General features: G+C 51.5%; 2 protein-coding genes across 2 annotated transcripts in view; both read right to left on the minus strand.

Annotated features, from left to right (window-relative positions):
* The window catches only part of LOC128277192 (receptor-type tyrosine-protein phosphatase delta-like), a 72,035-nt gene extending 58,169 nt beyond the window's left edge, over positions 1-13,866 (minus strand). Inside the window, exon 1 of the mRNA XM_053015637.1 lies at positions 13,782-13,866. Coding sequence (XP_052871597.1) covers positions 13,782-13,866 — 85 coding nt within the window. The remainder of the gene's footprint in view (positions 1-13,781) is intronic.
* A 1,742-nt stretch (positions 13,867-15,608) lies between these two features.
* LOC128277267 (uncharacterized) lies at positions 15,609-18,962 on the minus strand. The gene is given in 8 exon segments (XM_053015711.1): positions 15,609-16,354; positions 16,415-16,687; positions 16,747-16,899; positions 16,956-17,012; positions 17,568-18,245; positions 18,311-18,583; positions 18,651-18,800; positions 18,865-18,962. Coding segments are annotated over 8 exon segments (2,340 nt in total). The 5' UTR covers positions 18,917-18,962; the 3' UTR covers positions 15,609-15,650.
* Between the last annotated feature and the right edge of the window lie 1,311 nt (positions 18,963-20,273).

Genomic DNA, 20,273 nt, shown 5'->3' on the forward strand with positions numbered 1-20,273 from the left:
AGATTCGACGCGTATCTTTCGTCGCTCGGTACTCGGAATGGAATGGAGCGTGTTACAAACACACAGCCCCGGGACCCGGGAGCTCCGATTCGTCCGACGGGCCGTCGCCGGGATTCGATCGAATCTTTCACACTTTCTTCTAATTGCAATGACGGATCGTGAGAGGATCCGGGAGATTCGTCTTCCTTTTTTTCCCCTCGCTCGCTCGCTGTTGCCACCGCGCCCGAAGGAGTTGGATGAGGTTTCACTGGCGTGCACCACTGTTTCAGTTCTCGTTCCTCTTTCTCTCTAACGTGATCTCTGATGTGTGCCTCCCGGCCATCCCGAGATGTCGGGTTTTGCTGGGATTATCCAACGTTCCCGCTTCCCGCAACGGAAGAGACCATCCCACGGTGTGGCTCAAATTACAAGATGTTCTGCGCCTTGCGAAACCCGGGCACCAAGCACTCCGTGGAGCTTGCGTGCCCTGCCCCGTGGGCTCGTTGCTGTGTTTCCTTGCGTGCGATTTGAAATCGAAACTCTATCACTCGGGTGTCCTGCGAACTGCCATCTCCACCACCAAACCGCACTCCGCATCTCCGCCGAGACTTCCGCTAGGGCGAGAAAGCGAAAGAAGCAGAAAAAAACAAGTTTGCCCAGCCACGAACGAAACTCTCGATGGGAAATGGGTTATAAGTCTTCGGCTGATGCTGGCCAGCCAACGGGCGTTTATCCCGTCCCCCGTCGTCTAGGATCCGTGCGCCGATAAACATGACAAAAACGGATCGAATTAACTAAGAATTCTCCGGTGTTTTGCTTCCTTTTTTTTCTTTCCGGCTTCTTCCAGGAGAGTTTGAACTCTTTCGTCGTGTTTCCCCGTCAAGGCGGAAAAGTGAAACGAAGCGCACGTTACGCACCAGGGAATTCTGGGGTTCATTTCGTTGGTTCGGTTGTTTTGGCGTTTCGCAACTTTCACGCAAAGTTTTGCTTTTTCCGCCGCGGTCCTTCCCAGGGGCTCCGTTTATCATGATTTAATGCGTATCTTTGTCGTTGTGGCTGCGTGCTGCTGCCAGACCAGGACCGGTCCGGTCTGAAACATTGGTCAACCCTTCGCAGAAACTCGGAAGGTATCTTGTTGAATCGGAACCCTCTGGAGATCCCTTTTGCTTTTTTTTGCCACCACACTGCCAGTTATGCTACTTATAATCTGCCAGCGTTTTTATTTTTTTAATTGACTCCTGCACATTGAGTTTGGAGTTGTTCTTTTGTTAATATCCTGTTCTCACAACGCCACAAAAAGAATGGATGATAGAAAAGCAATTCTATCTGGCCTCAAATCCTTTTATCTGGATTAGTACAGTGCGATAAGTCTGCTCCGTGATCGAACCTTTATCTGACTCTTAGAGCCTTTTGGGCCTTAGGGCAAAAAATGGATAAAATCAGGTTGACATTTGTTACGAAATAACAGGTACACCTTTAAACAGCTATCAGTCCTCATTACTTCGGATCGCTTCGGATAGCTTCGAGTTCGAAACTTTCTAGCCACACTGCACTGAGCCAACGTGAAACAAACTTCACTCAAAAGATTCACATTTTTTGGCGTCTGCTCCATGGCCTACTGTTGAAAGCATCCTCGCGTCCACGGAGATGCATCTGCAAAGTGCGCGGACCCAGCAAAAAGCGGAAGCACAACAAATTGCATCGCGCTCATTTTCCGATTCAGCTTTTCGGTCCTCGGAACGATGAATCATTTTTTCGCCGTCGCTGGGTTTTTGTGTGCCACGGAATGATGCCATTTGCTCGTGCCGAATCGATGGTAGCAAGGAAAATGGGAAAAGGAAATCGCTTTCCCCCCAGCCTTCTGTGCTTTCCGAGTTCCGAGCCATTGCAGTTTGCAAAGGGGACACAGTCCTGTGCACAGCGATGCACAAATCAACCGATGCGTTAAATGGAATTTTCTCCATCGTCCGTCGTCGCGAGGCAGAGCTCACTTCGATGATGCAACAATGTGTACAGGGCGCCATCCAATGTTTACGCTGCGTCCCTAACCTCATTACCCGTCCCTGCTGCTGAGCCCTGGTCCATTACTGCCCTTGTTTCGTGCTTCCGTGTGCTGGCAAAAGTGCCACGCGTCCAGGGAATCCAAGGCTACAAGGCAAAAAAAGCCAACTTCCGTCAACTTCTTGACGCCGGGGGGACGCCGAGATCGTGTTGTCTCGAGGATGTCTTGCGAACAATCTTCCCAATCGATTCATCCCCGACCCCAGCTCGCTCGGCGTCAGGCTAATGGGATCCCATTGCTTCGATTGACACAGTTCCACGGATCGTGTGAGTGGGGCGAGACAAACAATAGTAGCCGTGCTTTTCACACTTCACCGAGTTTCAGGCGATAAAAGCATAATCCTGTAGTGCTGTACTTTGACTTTACTTTGGCTTGTGTTTTTTCGTTTCCAAAGTCGGGACCTGTCAATGTTCAGACATCTCGCGATGCTCACTACTTTTTTTAAAGTGGCCGGAGCCGGGGGGATGTTCTAATCGCTTCCCGAGTGGCCAAATAAATTCTGCTACCAGCACGAGGCGCCCCCACTATGCAGTTCCGCTGTAACTGTCACTTTGACATCCTAAATAATCGAGTAACTCGTCGATGAGTGCTTGGATCCAGTGCAAGCTCCAGGGTTTGCTTTGGGAGCATCGCTGCTCCATTTAATATTTAATGGCCCCCGACTGTCAGTGTCCAATCAAACTTTTCAATAATTTTACGTATGCTTTTTGCATGCCAATCGCGCGCTTTTTTATTTAAAGCGATCGATCGAAGCGTGTGCCAATTATTGACGCTCCGCCAACGGTGGATTACTACTCCGATTGGCCGATTGAACCAATTTCACACACCACTTGCTGGCAGGGGACTTGCTCGGCCACCGTTTTCCCAGTGGACCACCCCAGAGCATCGAACAATGGAAAAAGAAACGCGGGAAAAACTAGATAGTTTTCCACACTTTTCCCATTATCTGCGTGGCGTGTTTGTCGGGCGGACGGGCGATGTCTTACTCATAGCCCGAGCTCGAAATGCACCGACCTACGACCGTCGCCCGGGTTCGGGGTGAAGAATGATGTCTTTCTTCGGTCGGATCCTGTGGGGTGGGACGGAGTTCATAGAGTCCGCTTCGGCGGGCCGGGCGAAGGACCTGGGGCGATCCGGGCTTCAGCCGGTTGGCGCCAATTTTATTCAACGACACCGCCAGCTTCCGGTCCGGGGTCGCCATCGCCATGTCCTGTCTGGGTTGCTGCCGCTCGGTCCTCGAAACGATCCTGCCGCAGGCGTCGGTTTGTAGCCTGTTTGTAGAGCGAGACACGCCACGCCACGCTGCTCCATTTTTATGGATAATTTTCAACCGACGCCTTGTTAGTGGTTTCCAGTTGTGTGACGCCCGTTGTCTTTGCCACATGTCCCCGCGCATCGTCTCCGCGGATCTCTTCATCGCAATTCTTCGTTATTTTATTGATATCCTTTACGTGCGAATCGCTGATGCTTTGCCCGCGAGGCAACCCTTGGCAACTCCCGGCTTCTAGGATCGGGCGAAACAGTTTCGTTCGTTTCGGAGCCGCAGGATGATCGACAAAACTTCGATATACCCGCGAGCGCTGAGCACTCGTTGTGGCCTTTATGTTTTTTTCCCGCGCTCCCGGCATGATGAGGTTTTCGTCCTCGTTCGGGCAGGTTAACTAGTTTTTCGCGCCGCCGATGTCGGAGCACAAGAAATCTGACAGAGCGCAAAACACCAAAAGTTCCCAAACTACACCCGATCCTGGGTCGCCGGAATCGAGTGGGGTGCTGCTCGGAGGGGCTACCAACATCCCAGAGCAAGGGCCCATTGTACGAGTATTTTTCAGACAAATTCACATCGTTGAAGCAGCATAAGGAGAAGGTTAATGCTTACTTCCGGTGCTCTAGTGCCGACGGCGACGGGCGACGAGTCCGTAAGAAAGAACGGCAAATGAGGCCAGAGCACTTGCCCGACACACAAACACAGCCAACGAACACTCCGGAACCGCTTTCCGGATGGTGTGAATTTGAATTGGTAATTTTCGTAGCAAGTTCGGAAGTTCGGTGCTGAGGAAGAGCTTAGTGCGGGGCGCGCAAAGTATCCGGCCGGGCCCCCGATCCGGCACCACAAAGGATAACAGTGACAAGAAAAACGACCTTCTATGTGTGTGTGTGTTTGGCAGACAATCCTTTTAACCGTCGTGCGCTTTATTCGTCCAACTCCAGCGCACTCTCTTTCTCTCGGTCTCTCGCTCGCTCGTTGGTCCCCTTTGAAGTCTATTAGCCGTAGCACGGGATCCTTTGCAGGACTTCAGCAATAGAAGGCCCCGGTCTCTGGCGCCGCACCGACCGACCATCTCCGTTTGGCTCCCGTATCGAAAGCAATTATCCCATCCGGACACGGTGCCACTAAACAGGATATGGCAGCCACTTTTTCGGCCGCAATTGCACCAACTGTGGTGGCACACTAACTACCGGACCCGGGTTGGCCCAACGGCCGACGGTGGTCAGTGGGTGAGAAATGGAGCCACCACGGGCACTGGCCATCGGCCGTGCGAAAAGATCCGGCGGCAGCGATAAGACCTTCGACGTCCCGGGATCCTGTGAAGTGTATTAGAATGGCCCAGCCCACGAGGATTATCCAGGATGGGGTATTATTCAAATGATAGTTGAAAATCCCGCCCGAAGCCTTCGCCCAGTTCGAGCTTGCCGGGAGCCGGCATGAATATGAGAGTGTCAGGGGTGCGTGTGAATGCCGGCGGGTTTGGGGTTTCATAACGACACGGCCTATTGTTAACCGGCAAAAACCCTGCCATTGGTCTAACCGGCAAAATTTCCCCATTTTCGAACGGGAAGCATTATTTTTTGGGATTCGAGTCGTTCGGGTTCCTCGAACAAGGTGGGTGCATCGAAACACTGCGAATGAAACCTGCTTCGGTCGGATAAAATGGGAAAAATGTCATAAAAATGGTGCCGGAAAAAAATCCCAAAGAAACATCCCGAAACATCTGGTTTTCCGTTGAAAATGGCAAACGATCATTCTAAAATATCCATCTTTTCTCGATGCTCTTTTTTCTTTCTTTTGGTCCTGAAGTTTTCCAACTGTACGGGCGCACATGTGGCCTCCAATAACACCCCGAAGACACGCATTCGTGTTGTGTCCCAGTTTTCCCGACGATCACCGGATCCCTTCCGTCACTCTTCCGCACTGATCGAATCGGGTCTGTGTGTTACGGACGGACCGGCAAAGACCGGCGTGTTTGTGTGTGCGTCTTAAATATTTATAGTTCTCGGGTGGCCAGTATTCGGGGGGCGATGATGGCGGACCTCGGTGATGACTCACCGGTGAAGGGAAGAAAAATCCAGCTCCGCCGGAAAATGAACTCGAAACGTATCGATCGTGTTCGATGGGGTGGACGATGTTACTACCAGGACAGGGTGGGGGTGGGGGGGGAGGGGAGTGCATAATGTTGCACCATTCGGATGCGGTGCATCGACACGCTCTCCGACATCGGAAAGCCATTGAAAATTGATCCGACTCCCGGATCGGTGTCGTTGCGTTGCATGGACCGGACAGTTTCTCGGCTTTCCCGACTCCCGACTCCGGATTCCGGGGTCCCTTTGGTGGGAATGTCTTTTATGCGGGAGACTGCTGTGCTGTGTGGCGCAATATTTATGTGCTACCTACCGACCCATCTGCGGTCCCAGGTTTCCGAGGGATGTGGTTTTATTGTGTCGAGGTGATTAGAATGGCCATAAAGAATGTGTTTGTGTGTGGTGCTATCATCGTGCATCCCGATCGTTTCGGTTTATGCGAAATGAGAGAGGAAATATTCAGCCAGTTTATGGTGCACGAACCGATCGTCCATCGTCAGGTTTAGTTTAGTGTTGAAAATGGTGGACAATCTAAATAAATTGGCAGTCCGTGAATACGTGCCACATGAGGCTTCAATCAATCCTTAATCGATCGATCGATCGTGCGCTCGAAATACAAAAAACTATCGTTCCAATGACTTCATCAAACCCTTTCACAACATAAATAAATGTATATAAAGTGAAATAAATTTGAATTTTTCAAGAATATCTAGGAACAAGCCAAACACGTCCCAATTTTACATTCCACTTTAAAAACTGAACGGTGGTTCAGGGCAAAGTTTTCCGAACCCAACGATAGTGCCGTATTATCAGCGGTAGCTCCCGATGAAGCTCCCATAAATATCGATTTATCGCTGATAAGACGGATAACCGATTGCGTCATCGTCGTTCGATTTATTCATTAGAAAGATAAACACTATTTTACGAGCCGGGACGTCTCGGCGTCCGGCGACCAGATCCAGATTGGTTTCCATTTCGATTGTTCTTCCCGGGCCCCGGGGCTACTTGAAGCGAATGGCCCGAGAACTTTCGAACACAGCAACACAGCTACTACTGGGTCTGGGACCACCATCGTTAGATTGAGTTAGAGAGACCAGCCAGCCAGGCAACCATCATCGTCGGCTGAACGGTTGAATAATAATCAATAATCTTGTTGATCATGTTTAATTGAATTCAAATTTCACTACTCCCGGTCTGCCAGGCCCGGAGACCCCTTTCCGTTTCCGATGCTGAGCATATGTTCCTTCGGGCACACACAACCTTGGGATAAAGACCCCGCCGGCACACACACACCAGAGCCCCGGTTGAGTGTGTGCGGGCTTCACGACGATTGTTGTTTATCCAGAGAACTCGGGCATGAGCGGTGGGGGGCTGGATTGGTTTCAACACAAAATATAGTTGTTCGATAGTTCACCGTTCCGCTTGCTCGGTGTTATCGTAAGCACAGGAAGAGGAGAGATAACACGGGAATGGTGGGTAGCCCGGAGTAGTTGTTACACCAGCACCAGACTTCAATCGAATGTCGTACGTACGTCGAAATCAAAGAGAAGCAAACTCGGTTGGAATTTGTTGCCGCTTGGTTTGGTACGGATGCACCATCAAACGGAAGCGAGGCGAGCATAAGAACGACGAGTTCCCGAGGTTGGGTTGTTTTTCTAGCAACCGGATTACGGAGCAACCCACCAGGTTCCAACCTATGGTTAATCCGGGTTTCATACACTCACACGCGGTTTTGACGGAATCATGGAGTTTGACACAATCATTAAGCATCAATCGATCATAATGAGTGAAACATTTACTTTTATGTTTCAATAACTCACACGCCCGCCCGGAACACGCCCGGAAGCAACATAAATTGGCCTCGTTTTTTTAACCACCCCGCGGCCCTGTTTATTATATAAACATAAAAGTTAATATTGGCACTGTTGGGCTGGGCCAACAATGCCCGCGGCCGGGGCCATTTCATTCCGCGCGAGGGATGAAACATTGATTGGCTTTTGGCTTGGCGCGTGGCGTGGCGTCTGGGCCACCCCTCTGGGCTTGCGCTAGTACATTTTTAATCCCATCCCATCGCCAGTTCCTCGGAGAATCGAGAGAGTTTTCCGCCATTTACCTGGCGCACCAACATCACTTTAACATTGTTTGAATTTTTCAACCGCCGAGCGTCGAGTCGCGGCCGCTCCGTGAACAATGGAACAATGTCGTTTTTGGTGGTGGTGGTTCGAGCGAGTATGTTCTGGCACCGGTTTTTATGCTCTCTCGGGGGGGTGGTGGTCTTATTACCTTTGTGCCGGCGAGAGTGTGTGCACACATGGGGTTCCCATTGTAGCGAATTTCGTGGGTTTCAGAGAGAGAGTAAAATGGCACCACGCTTTTCCGCCGCGACCGTTAAACTTTTCACCGAGCTCCAGAATTCGGGCGAATGTTCGGAATGGAAACTAATCATAATTGAAATTCAATCTTGTTGTACCGGGAAAACTCAATGCCGGCGCTCGGGCAATCGCTCATAAACACGCTTCCCGTTAATTGATTGCTGCTGATTGAATGGCTCTCCGGCAATGGCCTTAATGTACTTCGCCACCGGCGGCGGGAAGTCGCCCACGGTTAATGGGCCACCCGGCACCGCATTTTGATGCACTCAATATGCTAATGCAATGCAAATACAGGTGGACCACCAGGACCGGGTGCAGCCGGCTGATGGCGATATCAATTGGATTAATGCCCGCATGCGGCCAGGGATGGGTCGGGTTTCTGACGGTGTTAAGTGATTAGTTTCGAATTTAAAGCCGTGCCAAACGCGTTAAAGTGCGTCGCCAGTGCCCAACTGAATTCCCAATCCATCCGACAAACCGGGTCGACGGGCATTCCAGCCGCCGTATCGGCCACGCGGTTTATTTACGGCAAAACAAATTGAACCGTCAATTTCCAGGCCCCAAACCTAACCTCAATCAACGGAATCAATTCCTCAGACGCTTACTACTACACGGACCTGAAGCGAACGCTTCGACGACGACCACCATCATCGAACCCGGGTTGCGTCACAGACACATACGACACCGAGGCGCGCCGGGACGACGACGACAACGCCTCGACAGGGACTCTCCTTCAACGCCTGCGGTACATTAATTTATTTAATGTATTTCACCAATAAAATAGAAATTAACTTTCAATTACTTTATATACGGGACCGAGTCACTGCAACGCATGCGGCTTTCACTGCGTCTGAAAGGGTGCTGAAGGGTTTCTGTCTACAGCCCGGCCCTCGGAGGCTTGTCTCCCTCGCTCGGTGGCTGCCACAGACTTATAAATCATAGTTTTATCGTAACACGTGTGCCCTGGAATCGCGGTCGCGAAGAAAGAAATCGGATAAGGAGACCGACCGACGAACGAGAAGATAGGAGAGGGTGCTGAGTGATTGAAACAATCGCCGGCCCAGCGGCCTGCGCCCTCCAAGAGTACTCCAAGCTCAAGAGACAAGGCAAACAGTTCGGACACAGTCTAATTGCAGCGCAGGTCCAGGTGGCCCCAGCAAGACTTCACCTCCCCATTCACAGCACTTGACCGAATTGTCACTAATCCCTTGTAGCCGCAGGAGTGACGCAAGACGGAGTGGTTCAGAGACAGACAAGACCCTTGCTACAAGACTTGATCTTGCTCCCCTTTCGGTTCGGGTTTGGTTCAATTATGGCGATCGCTCTAATCGTCGTCGTCGTCGTCGTCGTCGTCGGCTGCACCGTTTAAGAGGAGCAGCTCGATTCATTAGCCATTAGCCAGGGGCCTGCCACCCGGTCGATCTAATTGAGATAACCGAGGCCCATGTTTCATAACTCTTCGGTTTAAAAATATATTCCGCCCAAACAATGCTGCACCCAACCCGGCTGCAACATGCCCCCTGGTTGGCCGGCTAATGCTCCGGCGGGTCGGAGAATAATTAGTTCCGAATATAAAACACACACGGGGACGGGCGCAACGAAATGTTTTCTCGCGATAAGCAGCATACACCGTGGCAATGGACGTGGAAAGTATGTTTTTTTTTGTTGAGGTTATGGCCGTCTCGTGGTGGTACTAGAACTCAAAAGTTGAACCGACGCGCACCGGGTAATCGAAGCGAGATATAGAGTCTGGCTTGCACATCGCGGCAAGAGTTAGCTTCCCGGAACGGAACACGGCGGCGGAGTTCGCGGTCTGTTAAGGTGGGTTCCAGCCAGAAGTTCCGACAGAGAGCGTGGAGGGCGCACAGAGCAAAAGCGAATCCCGAACCCGACGGGCCGGCGATACTGGGGCTCGTAAAAAATAAAGCGATTACATAATGGAACGGAACCAGAAGGTAAGGAAGCCAGAACCCAACACACACACTCCGGGGCGGATACTTTTTGGGCTACCTTTTCTTCGGCCACTCCTCAGGCTTTCCAGGCTACGGAGTCTTGCCCGCCCCACATGATGCGGGGGGCGAGCTAATTGGAATTTAATTAAAAAGATCCAACGCTTCATTTAGGAAGTCCGCGAGCGCTCGGTGTCCATGAACGTGTGCGCTGGGGTTAACCTTGTTAATCCGTCCACCAGTTTCGCGTTACCTTTCTCGCGTTACGCAAAAAAAGGACGAAACTAAAAACGGATCCATTAAGCAGCTTGTACCGATTTTCGCCTCTTTCGACCAGCTGGGTCGACGGGCGCACAGGAACGGTAAGGTGTGTGTGTTATCAACCTGTTTGATGTAAAATTGACTTGTTGTGAAGGCCACCGGACACGGTTATCCCGACTCTTAATTAAAATGTTAATTTGAGATTTTAATACTTGGTCTCGTGACTAACTCAGGAAGGTGTCCTCGGTGAGGTGATCCGCAACAAAGGAAGCGCGGACTTTCAATTTCTAGTTCCTTTCCCGAGCCGAGTTCCGTAGCCGGCAATAATTAAAATACGTTATTGAGAGCAGAAGCCAGTCAGTATCCGCCACACTTTCTAAGCCGGGCCGATTCCGGAAACGGCATGGCCGCAAATTTATGGCCGGACCGCCAGACCGATCGTGTCGGGTCGGGATGGTTAATGTCGGGATGACTTCAATATGATGTGCGTTAAAAGACCAGCGTGAAGCGAGCGGCAACAAGAAGACGAAACGAATGGGTGAATGGGTTGGGTTCCTTCTGCACGCACGATCGGCACCGCACGATCGCCGAGCATATGGTTTTGCGTGATCTGCAAAATTCCACACCACAAGTGGCCCACGGCGGCGGTTTCATTAGGATGCGGGATTAGATCGCCCGGGGCCGGGACGATTTCCAGAGTCATTGGCTTGGTCGTTGAAGCGCCCTCCCAATGCCGGGTGCCATTTTTTTGTGCTGCGGCGTAACATTCCCATTTCCATGATTTATGTCGGTGCAAATGAAAAAACGGCCACACTTAGGGGGGACCCTAGGGATCATAACGGGGGCAACAAAAAAACCTGACACCACCACATTATGATTACAATATGATACGAGCGCCCGCGCGCGAGATGCCGGGCAAAAATGGCAAATGGTTTCGCGCAGAGGCGCGGCCACGAGAACTTCTCATGATCTCAGCTTTTAAAATGCCAACCCAACTGGGACAACTGGAGAGTTCGTTTGCTGCCGTTCCTACAGACCATTCGACGAACTAATCTTTGTGTGGCCAATTTTTCACTCTAAATTTATGGTGGGGAGCAATAAAAGGGTCTTTTCGGGAGAGTTTTGTTTGTTTTTGCCACATTTTGTACCACTTCTAAAACAACACTCAGGAAAGGGCCCATATTTAAAACAAAAATACTTTGAAAATATTACGCAACTTACGGAAAGCATAAAAATGCAATAAAAAAGCTCTTCTCACGTTGAGACCCACCCATTTGCATTCCGCTGCGACGCGCCCTGCCCACGTTCCGTTCAAATCACTTACTTCCTGTTCCGGTTCCGGTGGTCGAGTTACAACTTAACCCCACAAACAATCCCCGGTACCGGTTAAAGGCGAACGGCGGCGACCGTGGCCGAAAAATTCACTAAAACTCGGCTCCTTCCGCTCGGTTTCCTGGTTCGTCCGTTCCGTCGTGCACCGGTGTGTGACCTTAAATTGTGCAAAGCTTTCACGATCCGATCAGGAGTGCCCGAAAAAAGGCCCGACCAGACCGGCAAGGAAGCAACCAAGCAAGAGGTCCCACCGGACGCACCCGAGCGGGAGATAAAGTTTCGATTGGCAAACAGCGGCCTACCGCAACAACACCAACAAGGACGACAACGTCGACAGCGGAAAAAGCCGAGCCCATAAAACGGTCCATCAGGCAGGACACTGGATCACCGTCGCGGGTGGATCAGCGTGGCAGCCTCCTCCTTGAGCCTCAGTGCAAAAGGAGCAAAAGAAAACAGAATTACAGGCCTTTAGGGCCGCCCAGCGTTCTTCACCGAGCGTGCCGTTCGGCCGGGAACTCCGCGTAAGTACTTGGATATCCATTATGAAGTTTGATAACGATTCACGGTCCCAGAGGCCTCTGCCGGCTGAAGCTCTTTGGCCGAAATATGGCGGTGCGTTCTTGAGAACCACTTTTCGGAAGCACGCTCGCGGGCCACGCATTCTTTAATTATTTGTACAAACGCTGGCAGACTGGGACCAGCGACGTGTCAGTAAACGTCTTTCTACGCCGTGGAGTGTAACGGCAGTTTTATAGGTTACCACATACGGGTGGACCTACAATGTAAGGTACTTGGGGCGGCCAGGCCCAGCATAGGTTGCCGGTCGGGTCTGATAAGCAGTAAGATAATTATCAACCGTAGTTTGTGTGGCTCCTCTCGAAATCTCGACCCACGGCGTGCTGATAAGCTGTTCGTCCGGAGTCTGCTCGTTAGCACGATGGTCCCTCGGAGCAGCACACCTGTACAAGTGGCAATGCCGCGTGCTATAAATATAGTACTACCCGAGCACACGCACACTTCTGGCCCACTCGGGACCACGTGCTCGGCGCAGGCAGGTTGGTGAAGCTAACTAATTGGAGCTCCGGAGCTGAAGTAGGGCAATTGTGGGCAGCTTAAGCACCGCACCGTGGTGCGTTTCGAAATGGTTAAACAAAATCCACGCCACGAAAACATCGTGGTAAGCAAACTCAGCCCATGTTGGCCAACACCACACCGATAGCGACCGAATGCACAGGAATGGAACAAGCGTGATGATGCAATTGAAATTAACCTCCAATTTTCGGTGAACAAAATTCTTTGCTTCACCGCTTGTGACGTTTATTAAAAGTAAACAAATCGCCAACCGCCAAAAACCAGTCTACTAAGATCCGTAAACCACCAGGCGCCCTCATCTGCTGTCAAACCGCGCGCCACGTGTGTGCTTGGATTATACTACTTTCTTCCATTTGTTTTTTTTTTAAACGCGCTGTCACCGCGCTGTCAAATGAAAAACAAACACCTGCCGGATTGCGTCACGGATTGCGATTATCATATCACGCACCGCTGCCGGTCACCGGGGGAACCACCAGGGAAAAGTGTTGAAATTGTTTCGTCGTCGTCGACGTCTTTCTTAGTTGGAGCTCGGCGTCTCGCGTCAGTCGGCAAACAGCCCGAGCGTGCTACAATTGAGCCGCTTTGTTTACCAGGAGCCTCGGAGTTTGTGTTTAATCACACACGCGCACGTCTCTCTCGTGTGCGTCTTTCATAACGCACAGTGCATTTTGAAGAACGCCGGCGACTCCTCCTCCGTCTTTACTCCTGCTGTTTAAAGCAGCCGGTTCGCGGGCGTTCGTTCACTTTCGTTTTCGTTCTCGCGAGGAGGCCCTTTTGGAGGCACGGTGCTCCGGTGCTCCGGCTTGAAGGCTTTCCAAGGGCTAATGCATTCCTCCCAACGGAGAGCCTCGAGAGCGCACTCAAGGCGTGCGCGGCCCCGAGATGGGATCATAAATCAGAAAGCATAATCTAATTAGAGCCCGTTCTTCCGTAAGCAAGTACTCGGCCCGGCGACTCGGTGCCATATATAGGGAGAGCATAAAAGGCATTACAGGATCGGGCGGGAGGCGGCGTTTTATCACATGACACTCAAAGCAGCGCTTCAAAAAACCGCACCCCGGGCACTTCACGGGGTGGAACGGTACAATTAGTAATTTGGAAGGTAGAATGAATAAATCATTTCCAGTGGGTGGCTCGCTCCGGTCTTGAAGCGATTTTCATACGAGGGATTTAAACGAAGTGCCCGTTAGCACCGTGCGTGGTAAATGACTCAACTGGCGCCCAATGAATAGGCCCCGGTTTGGAGCAAATTACCCCCGAGTCGACGGTCGATGCTGAAATTGGGGCAAATTAATAGCCACCGGCGCAATTACAGAGTGTCTTCTGTCTAGGGAGAGAGATCTGCCACCCACCGATCATGATGGGGTCAATACTTACACTCAACCACCATCGTTCCCGCCATCACCACGATCAGCAGCAGTGCGAGGTGCACCGCCCCGCTGCGGCTTCGCTGCATGGCCATGTCTACGGTTTACGGCGGTGGAATGTCCTTTTTTCGGGCGCCCCAGGAAGCACCAATTAATCTCCGTCGTCGTTAGCGGAACTAGCCCCTCAAGCCACGGACAGGGTTGGCCACTTGCTTGCGTCAAACTATCTTCTGCACGGACGTCGGCGCGTAAACTTGGACCACTCTGCGCAGTAAATCACTTCACTCGCGACACATTCGACAAGATCGATCGATCACTTGATCCTTGAAAGAAACTAGCGAAACAAACACATTACAGCACACGTACACTCACACACACACACACCGCACTATGATTGCCAATTTTTGGTCACAAATTTCACCACTCTTTGCCGCTAACTGACAGTTGGTCGCCACAATGTCCACCAGACTCAAAGGTCTAATCACAGCCGTGGCCACGAATGTGACGAAAAACTCAAAGGGAGGCCAGGGGCTGGTAGCAACATTTTCTTTTACCCCTTTGGCTACCACATTCAACCAAACCCACCGCCACCGAAAGGGGTCAACCGCAGGAATGATGCAAAAGGATTTTTTCTTTCTCTCACTCGACGGGGCCAAGTTGCTAAGTTTGCTGTCGGGCCCGGATTTAAAGGGGAGGAAGGGGGGGCTCGGGAGTGTGGGGAAAACACGGTCAAGATTCGTCCAACATTTAGCGGGCCAAGGGGAGCAGCTAAAATATGCAGATCGGTCTCTCGGTGAAAAACACCGATGCACTTTTGTGATATGAAAATGAGACGCGCGACAAAGGTGTGTGCGTGCGTGTGCGGCTCGTGGGAGGGAAGGAGGAAAACCACAAAAAGCCAGTATATTTAGCGGCCGGGCCAGTAGATGTGTGTTGAGCCGGACTCGTCTTCCGAAGCCACGACCCAAGAATCAAGAATTTTACAAAACTCGTGGCGGTGCCCTTTGCCGACTCATGCGCGATCATCTGCGCCGCGTCGCATCGTCTACGGAAGGTGGCCTAATGTCGGTCAGCATATGCGGGGAATTCTAATTTTAAAATCATCATAATTTGGTCACTTTCGTCACTTCGCGGATCACACCGGCAGCGGCATGTGGCGGCAGAACAGCCCATAATCCACTTAATTGGCGGTGCGATGAAAACAGGCGATCATTCGGAACCACTCTTTTTATCATCGTACACAGATTAAACGTCGATCGCCGATCGCCTCTAAACACCTAAACAGCATCTTTTGCGCCACGATCCCGGACACACGCAAGTGACACGTGGTTTTGTGTCACAATTCACATATTGTTTTCACGATCACGCGCCCCACAATCACGCACGTTACTCACCACCTGTTTAGCAATAAATTGTTAGAACCGAACTGTTCGAATGAACAAATACAACTGAACAACTGCGCAAAGGAACAAAACGACGAAAACGCAATCGCACTCGCATGAACTCAATCTCGCTCTCATGAATTTCATTCATCCGAGCGGTTCTGTATTTTTTCCGAACTTCGGGAACGTTCGGATGAACACTCACAATTCACTATAGCTTCCACTGCTCAGATGTAGAGGGCGCTCAAACCGACTGCTTGAAAGCTCGAAACTCAGATGGCGCTGCGGAACATTTTGAAATTTCGAACAATAAAACTAGCGGTTAGATAAAACGTGGTTTTTTTTTTCTTTTGTATTATAGAGACTTTGAGCAGTAATAGCCTAACATTCGTCTCTTGAGATAACAACGTGGTGATCGCAACACAGTGATAAGCAATTGAATTTCGAACGCAGTTGCCCATTGTTGCCCTTTATTTTACGTTCTTCACGAACGCTCTTTAAAATCTCCTTGCCACGTTGAACTGTAGGACATTAGCAGCAAAAGCCTCTACCGGAATACTCGGTATAGCTCTGCGAAGGGCCGCCACCGTGCAACAGTACGTGAACCCGCGGGCAAAGTTCCTATAGCTCCCATTATCCCATCCATACTGAGCGCACACATCGTGGCAAAGCATTTCCCCGGGCGAGATGCTCATTCGGAACGGGTCGTTGTTGGTCACCAAAGCGATGGCTGCATTGTTGCGTGGCGATTTGATGATCTTCCAGTACCACTTGGGCACCTGAATGCCACCGGCTTCTAGCGTTATCGGAACCCGGTGCCCTTGGGCATGCGGTAGCGTAAGAACATCGTGGACACCGTCGAAGATCAGCACATCCTCCGCCAACCGAGCGGCCACGGTACGGGCGGCATTCTCCACCGTCAGCCAGTTGCCAGCGTTCGTTGCCTGCCACTGTGGGGCCACATTGACGTAAAACTAGGTAGCCCACTGCCACTGCCTGAAAACACCGTCCGCGTCCGGAGCCAGGTGTCCTCGGGACAAGAATGACCTGCTGTTGATGAACCGGTTTGCTTGTGCCTGAGACCCCAGTAGCTGTGCGAAACGCGTCGCCTGCTGGGCGGTGGTGTACGATGATGCTGGCTTCACCTGCCGAGCGGCCCCGGTCGACTTGAACGATGGCCGATAGGACTCCTGGATGGCGTCTGCGAAATGGAAGACTTATGAAGATGTCCTACAGATCAAAACCCCAGGAAGACACTCACAATTAATGGCAGCACCGGGGATCACGTGGCGTGTGTAGATCACCGAGGCTGTCTGCAGGTTGTAGCACGACTGAATGTACGTCACAAACCCAACGCTCGGTATCTGGAATCCAATGTTGAACAGAGTGCCGGAACCGGCACAGCTTAAGCTCGTCTTCTGTACCTGACCCGTCGACCGTGTTGAACAGGCTACGGTGGCAATGTCCACCATAGAGCCCCCCAGCTTGAACTTCGTGCCCGAAACGCACTGAATCATGGCGATTGCCGTACCGGCTACGGAACAAAAACGCTTTTATGGCATCCGGATGGGATTCACCGACTTTCGAACTTACTATTCACAATCTTGTTGCCCGGGCAAGCGATCCACGTCGACTCGCCAACATTCCACTGAAGGGCTGCTCCGGAAGGGTACCACAGTTCCTTGTTGGAGCGCAAAAACAGTGGTTCCTGTGCGTTCAGATTCGTCCGGATATTGACGCTGCATCCTGGGAACAAACCATAAGCCTTCAGGAATGATGTTGAAATAGGGACGAAAACTTACTTCCGTGGGCCAGTCCGAACAGGGTGGCCACAAGTGCGACGTAGGCATACATCAGTGCTGTTCCTTAAGCCCTGGGTTAACACGCCTAGATCACTCTGTCTGTCGTCTACTAATCCTACCGTAGCTCTGCCGCATTGTTCTTATAATAGGCCCCGGTCCGAGTCGCATATCACCTGGATAAACCCTGGAGAGCTGGCAAACATCGGGGCAGTGTCTTCACCTGTTATGACTACAATCTTTTGTTTACTAACGCCAGCGTTAACGGCACGAGATCATTATCCATTCATAAAAGAGGGATCGACGGCGGAATGCCTTTTCTTTGGATTGCAGATGCGGCGCGTGTGAAGCCAGTTCTAGTACCGCTCATCATCACCGACTACGTCGGGCGATTAGTCCAACGACGAATTCAAGGAAAGAAGTTGGTTTTTGGCCCAATTCGTAACTGGATTTTATATCAATGACGATTAGATTAACTGTAGCCCTCGCCCCCCCGGACAATGTAGCTGACGAAGCTGCGATAAGGACCCAATCGGCCCTTATACAAACACTCGTCGTCACTTAATCCACTTGCTGCCAATTCTGGACCCTTCTCGCCAATCGCAAGCTAGTAGCGCAAAACGTTTCCTGCGGAGGCTTCTGCCGGGATGGTCGGGATGGCCGCGCGTAGGGCCGCCACGGTACAGCAGTAGGTGTACCCGCGGGCAAAGTTGCCGTAGTTCGCGTTACTCCACCCGTATTGGGCGCACACATCCTGGCACAGCAGCTCTCCGGCCGAGATGCTCGTCCGGAACGGATCGTTGTTGTTGATCAGCGCGATCGCTGCGTCGGTGCGGGGCGACTTGATGATCTTCCAGTACCACTTGGGCACCTGAATGCCACCGTCTTCTAGCGTGATCGGGACCTGCTGTCCGTTCGTGTGCGTTAGCGTCAGAATGTCGTGGGCACCGTTGAAGATCAGCACATCCTCCGCCAACCGACCCGACACGGTACGGGCCGCGTTCTCTACCACCAACCAGTTGCCACCGTTCGTTGCCTGCCACTGGGGCGCTACGTTGACGTAGAAGTAGGTAGCCCACTGCCACATCCGGAAGATACCATCCGCATCCGGTGCCAGGTGTCCACGGGACATGTACGAGCTACTGGTGATGTAGCGGTCCGCCTGTGCCTGGGATCCCAAAAGGTGCGCGAGGCGAATGGCCTGCTGGGCGGTAGTGTAGGAGGTGGCTGGCGACACGTGCGACGCAGCTCCGGCCACTTTGAACGATGGCCGATAGGACTCCTGGATGGCGTCTGCGGAAACGGAAGACTCAAGTCAACAGATATCAAGGGATGCCAACTTCACACCAGATACCTACGGTTAATGGCTTCACCGGGAACGACGTGGCGGGTGTAGATTACCGAGGCCGTTTGCATGTTGTAGCATGACTGGATGTACGTCACGAAGCCCGCGTTCGGTACCTGGAAGCCTAGGTTGAGCAGAGTGCCGGCGCCACCACAGCTCTGCCCGGTGTTCTGGTGATGGCCCGTCGAGCGTGCCGAGCATGCCACGTTGGCAATGTTCACGTTGGATCCTCCCAAACTGAACGTGGTGCCCGAGACACACTGAATCGTGGCCGTCTCCGTGCCGGCTGCGGAACAAGACAACACCCGACACTATGAAGACTGATAGTCAGACTTGATGACTACCGCACTTACTATTCGTAATCGTATTGCCCGGACAAGCGATCAACGTGGATTCCCCAGCGTTCCATTGGAGGGCTGGTCCCGACGGAGCCCACAGCTGGTTGTTGCGCAGGAACAGCGGTTCCAGTGCGTTCAGGTTCGTCCGGATGTTGACGCTGCATTCTACGGACAAAGCGACCTTGAGTCGGGGTGGTGCTACGAAGACGGGCCCGAGGCGGACACTTACGGCCATGGGCCAACCCGACCAGGGTGGCCACGAGTGCGATGTAGACAAACATGCCGGAGTTGCCCTCTTTCGCTGTTACCTTGTCGGAGTCACACTCAACCGTCTACTGACGCCGGTCCGGTTCTAGCCCTATGGTCTTAACACAATGTCCCCTACGGCACCTCCGCGAGATCATTATCAGCCCCCGGCCGTTATCGCAGTTACGCGCTACAACTTGATTGTTGTAAACTTTCGATAAGCGAATCGTTGTAGACGATCAACGCCGGCGAGTTTCGGGGGTTTTCGATGAAGGTACTCAAAATGTTGCACAGTCAGCACCGGGGGGCTATCTCGACGTCTTGCTTTTAATGGCAGTATATGGCCGCTACCGCTGAATTGCCTTTCGGAGATTCAACGAACGGACTTCCGCACGTGCGTCTAAAGACCCGATTGCCATTTGAGTCCCTGATATCGGAGGGATGATATGGGCGCTACCACTCCTGGTATTGCTTGAAGCAAGTCATTTGTAATTAATTATAATAATTTGCTACCCACCGACCCATTTGAAAACAAAAATTAGAGGGTCCATTGCAGGACGTACATCATCACCTAATGAATGCCAACCACCAACTCATCCAGATTGTAAACAGAATTTATCTTTCCCACCGTAGCCATGGCAACCGGGTACTCGTTGCATAGCAATACATAGACGGTGGCCCTCATCTGGTGGTTCCAATTAAATCTTATCTTTGGCCTAGTGCCTTTGCCATCACAGCATCAACACTAAACCCATCATTTTGCCCACTTCGCCCATGGCCAAACACGTGAGGCGCGTGTCGGGCGCGCGCGATGAAGATGAGTAATTATTTTGACACGTCACGTGGCACCGCAGGAAACGGAAGGATCCCAATGCGCAAGGTTTGCCAAGGTTTGCATCTCCTCTGCGTGCCTTCAATTATGATAGAGAAAGAGCAAATAACAAAAAGAAATTGAACGTAAAATAATGGAAATCCGGGCCAAGGATGGTCTGGTTACTCCAGACTCCGACTTGATTTGTTCGACAAAGACACAGAGTCACGGAAGGAGTAACCATAGCAACCCCTGGATTTGCGGTTTGTGGGATTTGATCTTTTGCCAGCCTTTTCTGGCGCGTCCCCGACGCATTTGGTGTCCGTTCGTTAATGCTGGGGTTAATTTGAAGGGTGTCACAGGGGTGTCGATCAAAGGGGAAGCATTTAGTCGCTGCAATTTATGGCGGTCCTTTCGAAACGCTACATCACAACGTTTTCTGAAATGCTTTTGATTAACAAAAATCATAAATGTCATCATAAAGCATAATTTCTGTAGATCGTTTTATCGTTAAGTCCAGCCAGATTAATACCAAGACTTACCGGAACCAGTTCTTTTTAATACAGCAGTTCAACACATTT

Source organism: Anopheles cruzii, chromosome 2 (assembly GCF_943734635.1).
Source record: "Anopheles cruzii chromosome 2, idAnoCruzAS_RS32_06, whole genome shotgun sequence".
Taxonomy (NCBI): domain Eukaryota; kingdom Metazoa; phylum Arthropoda; class Insecta; order Diptera; family Culicidae; genus Anopheles; species Anopheles cruzii.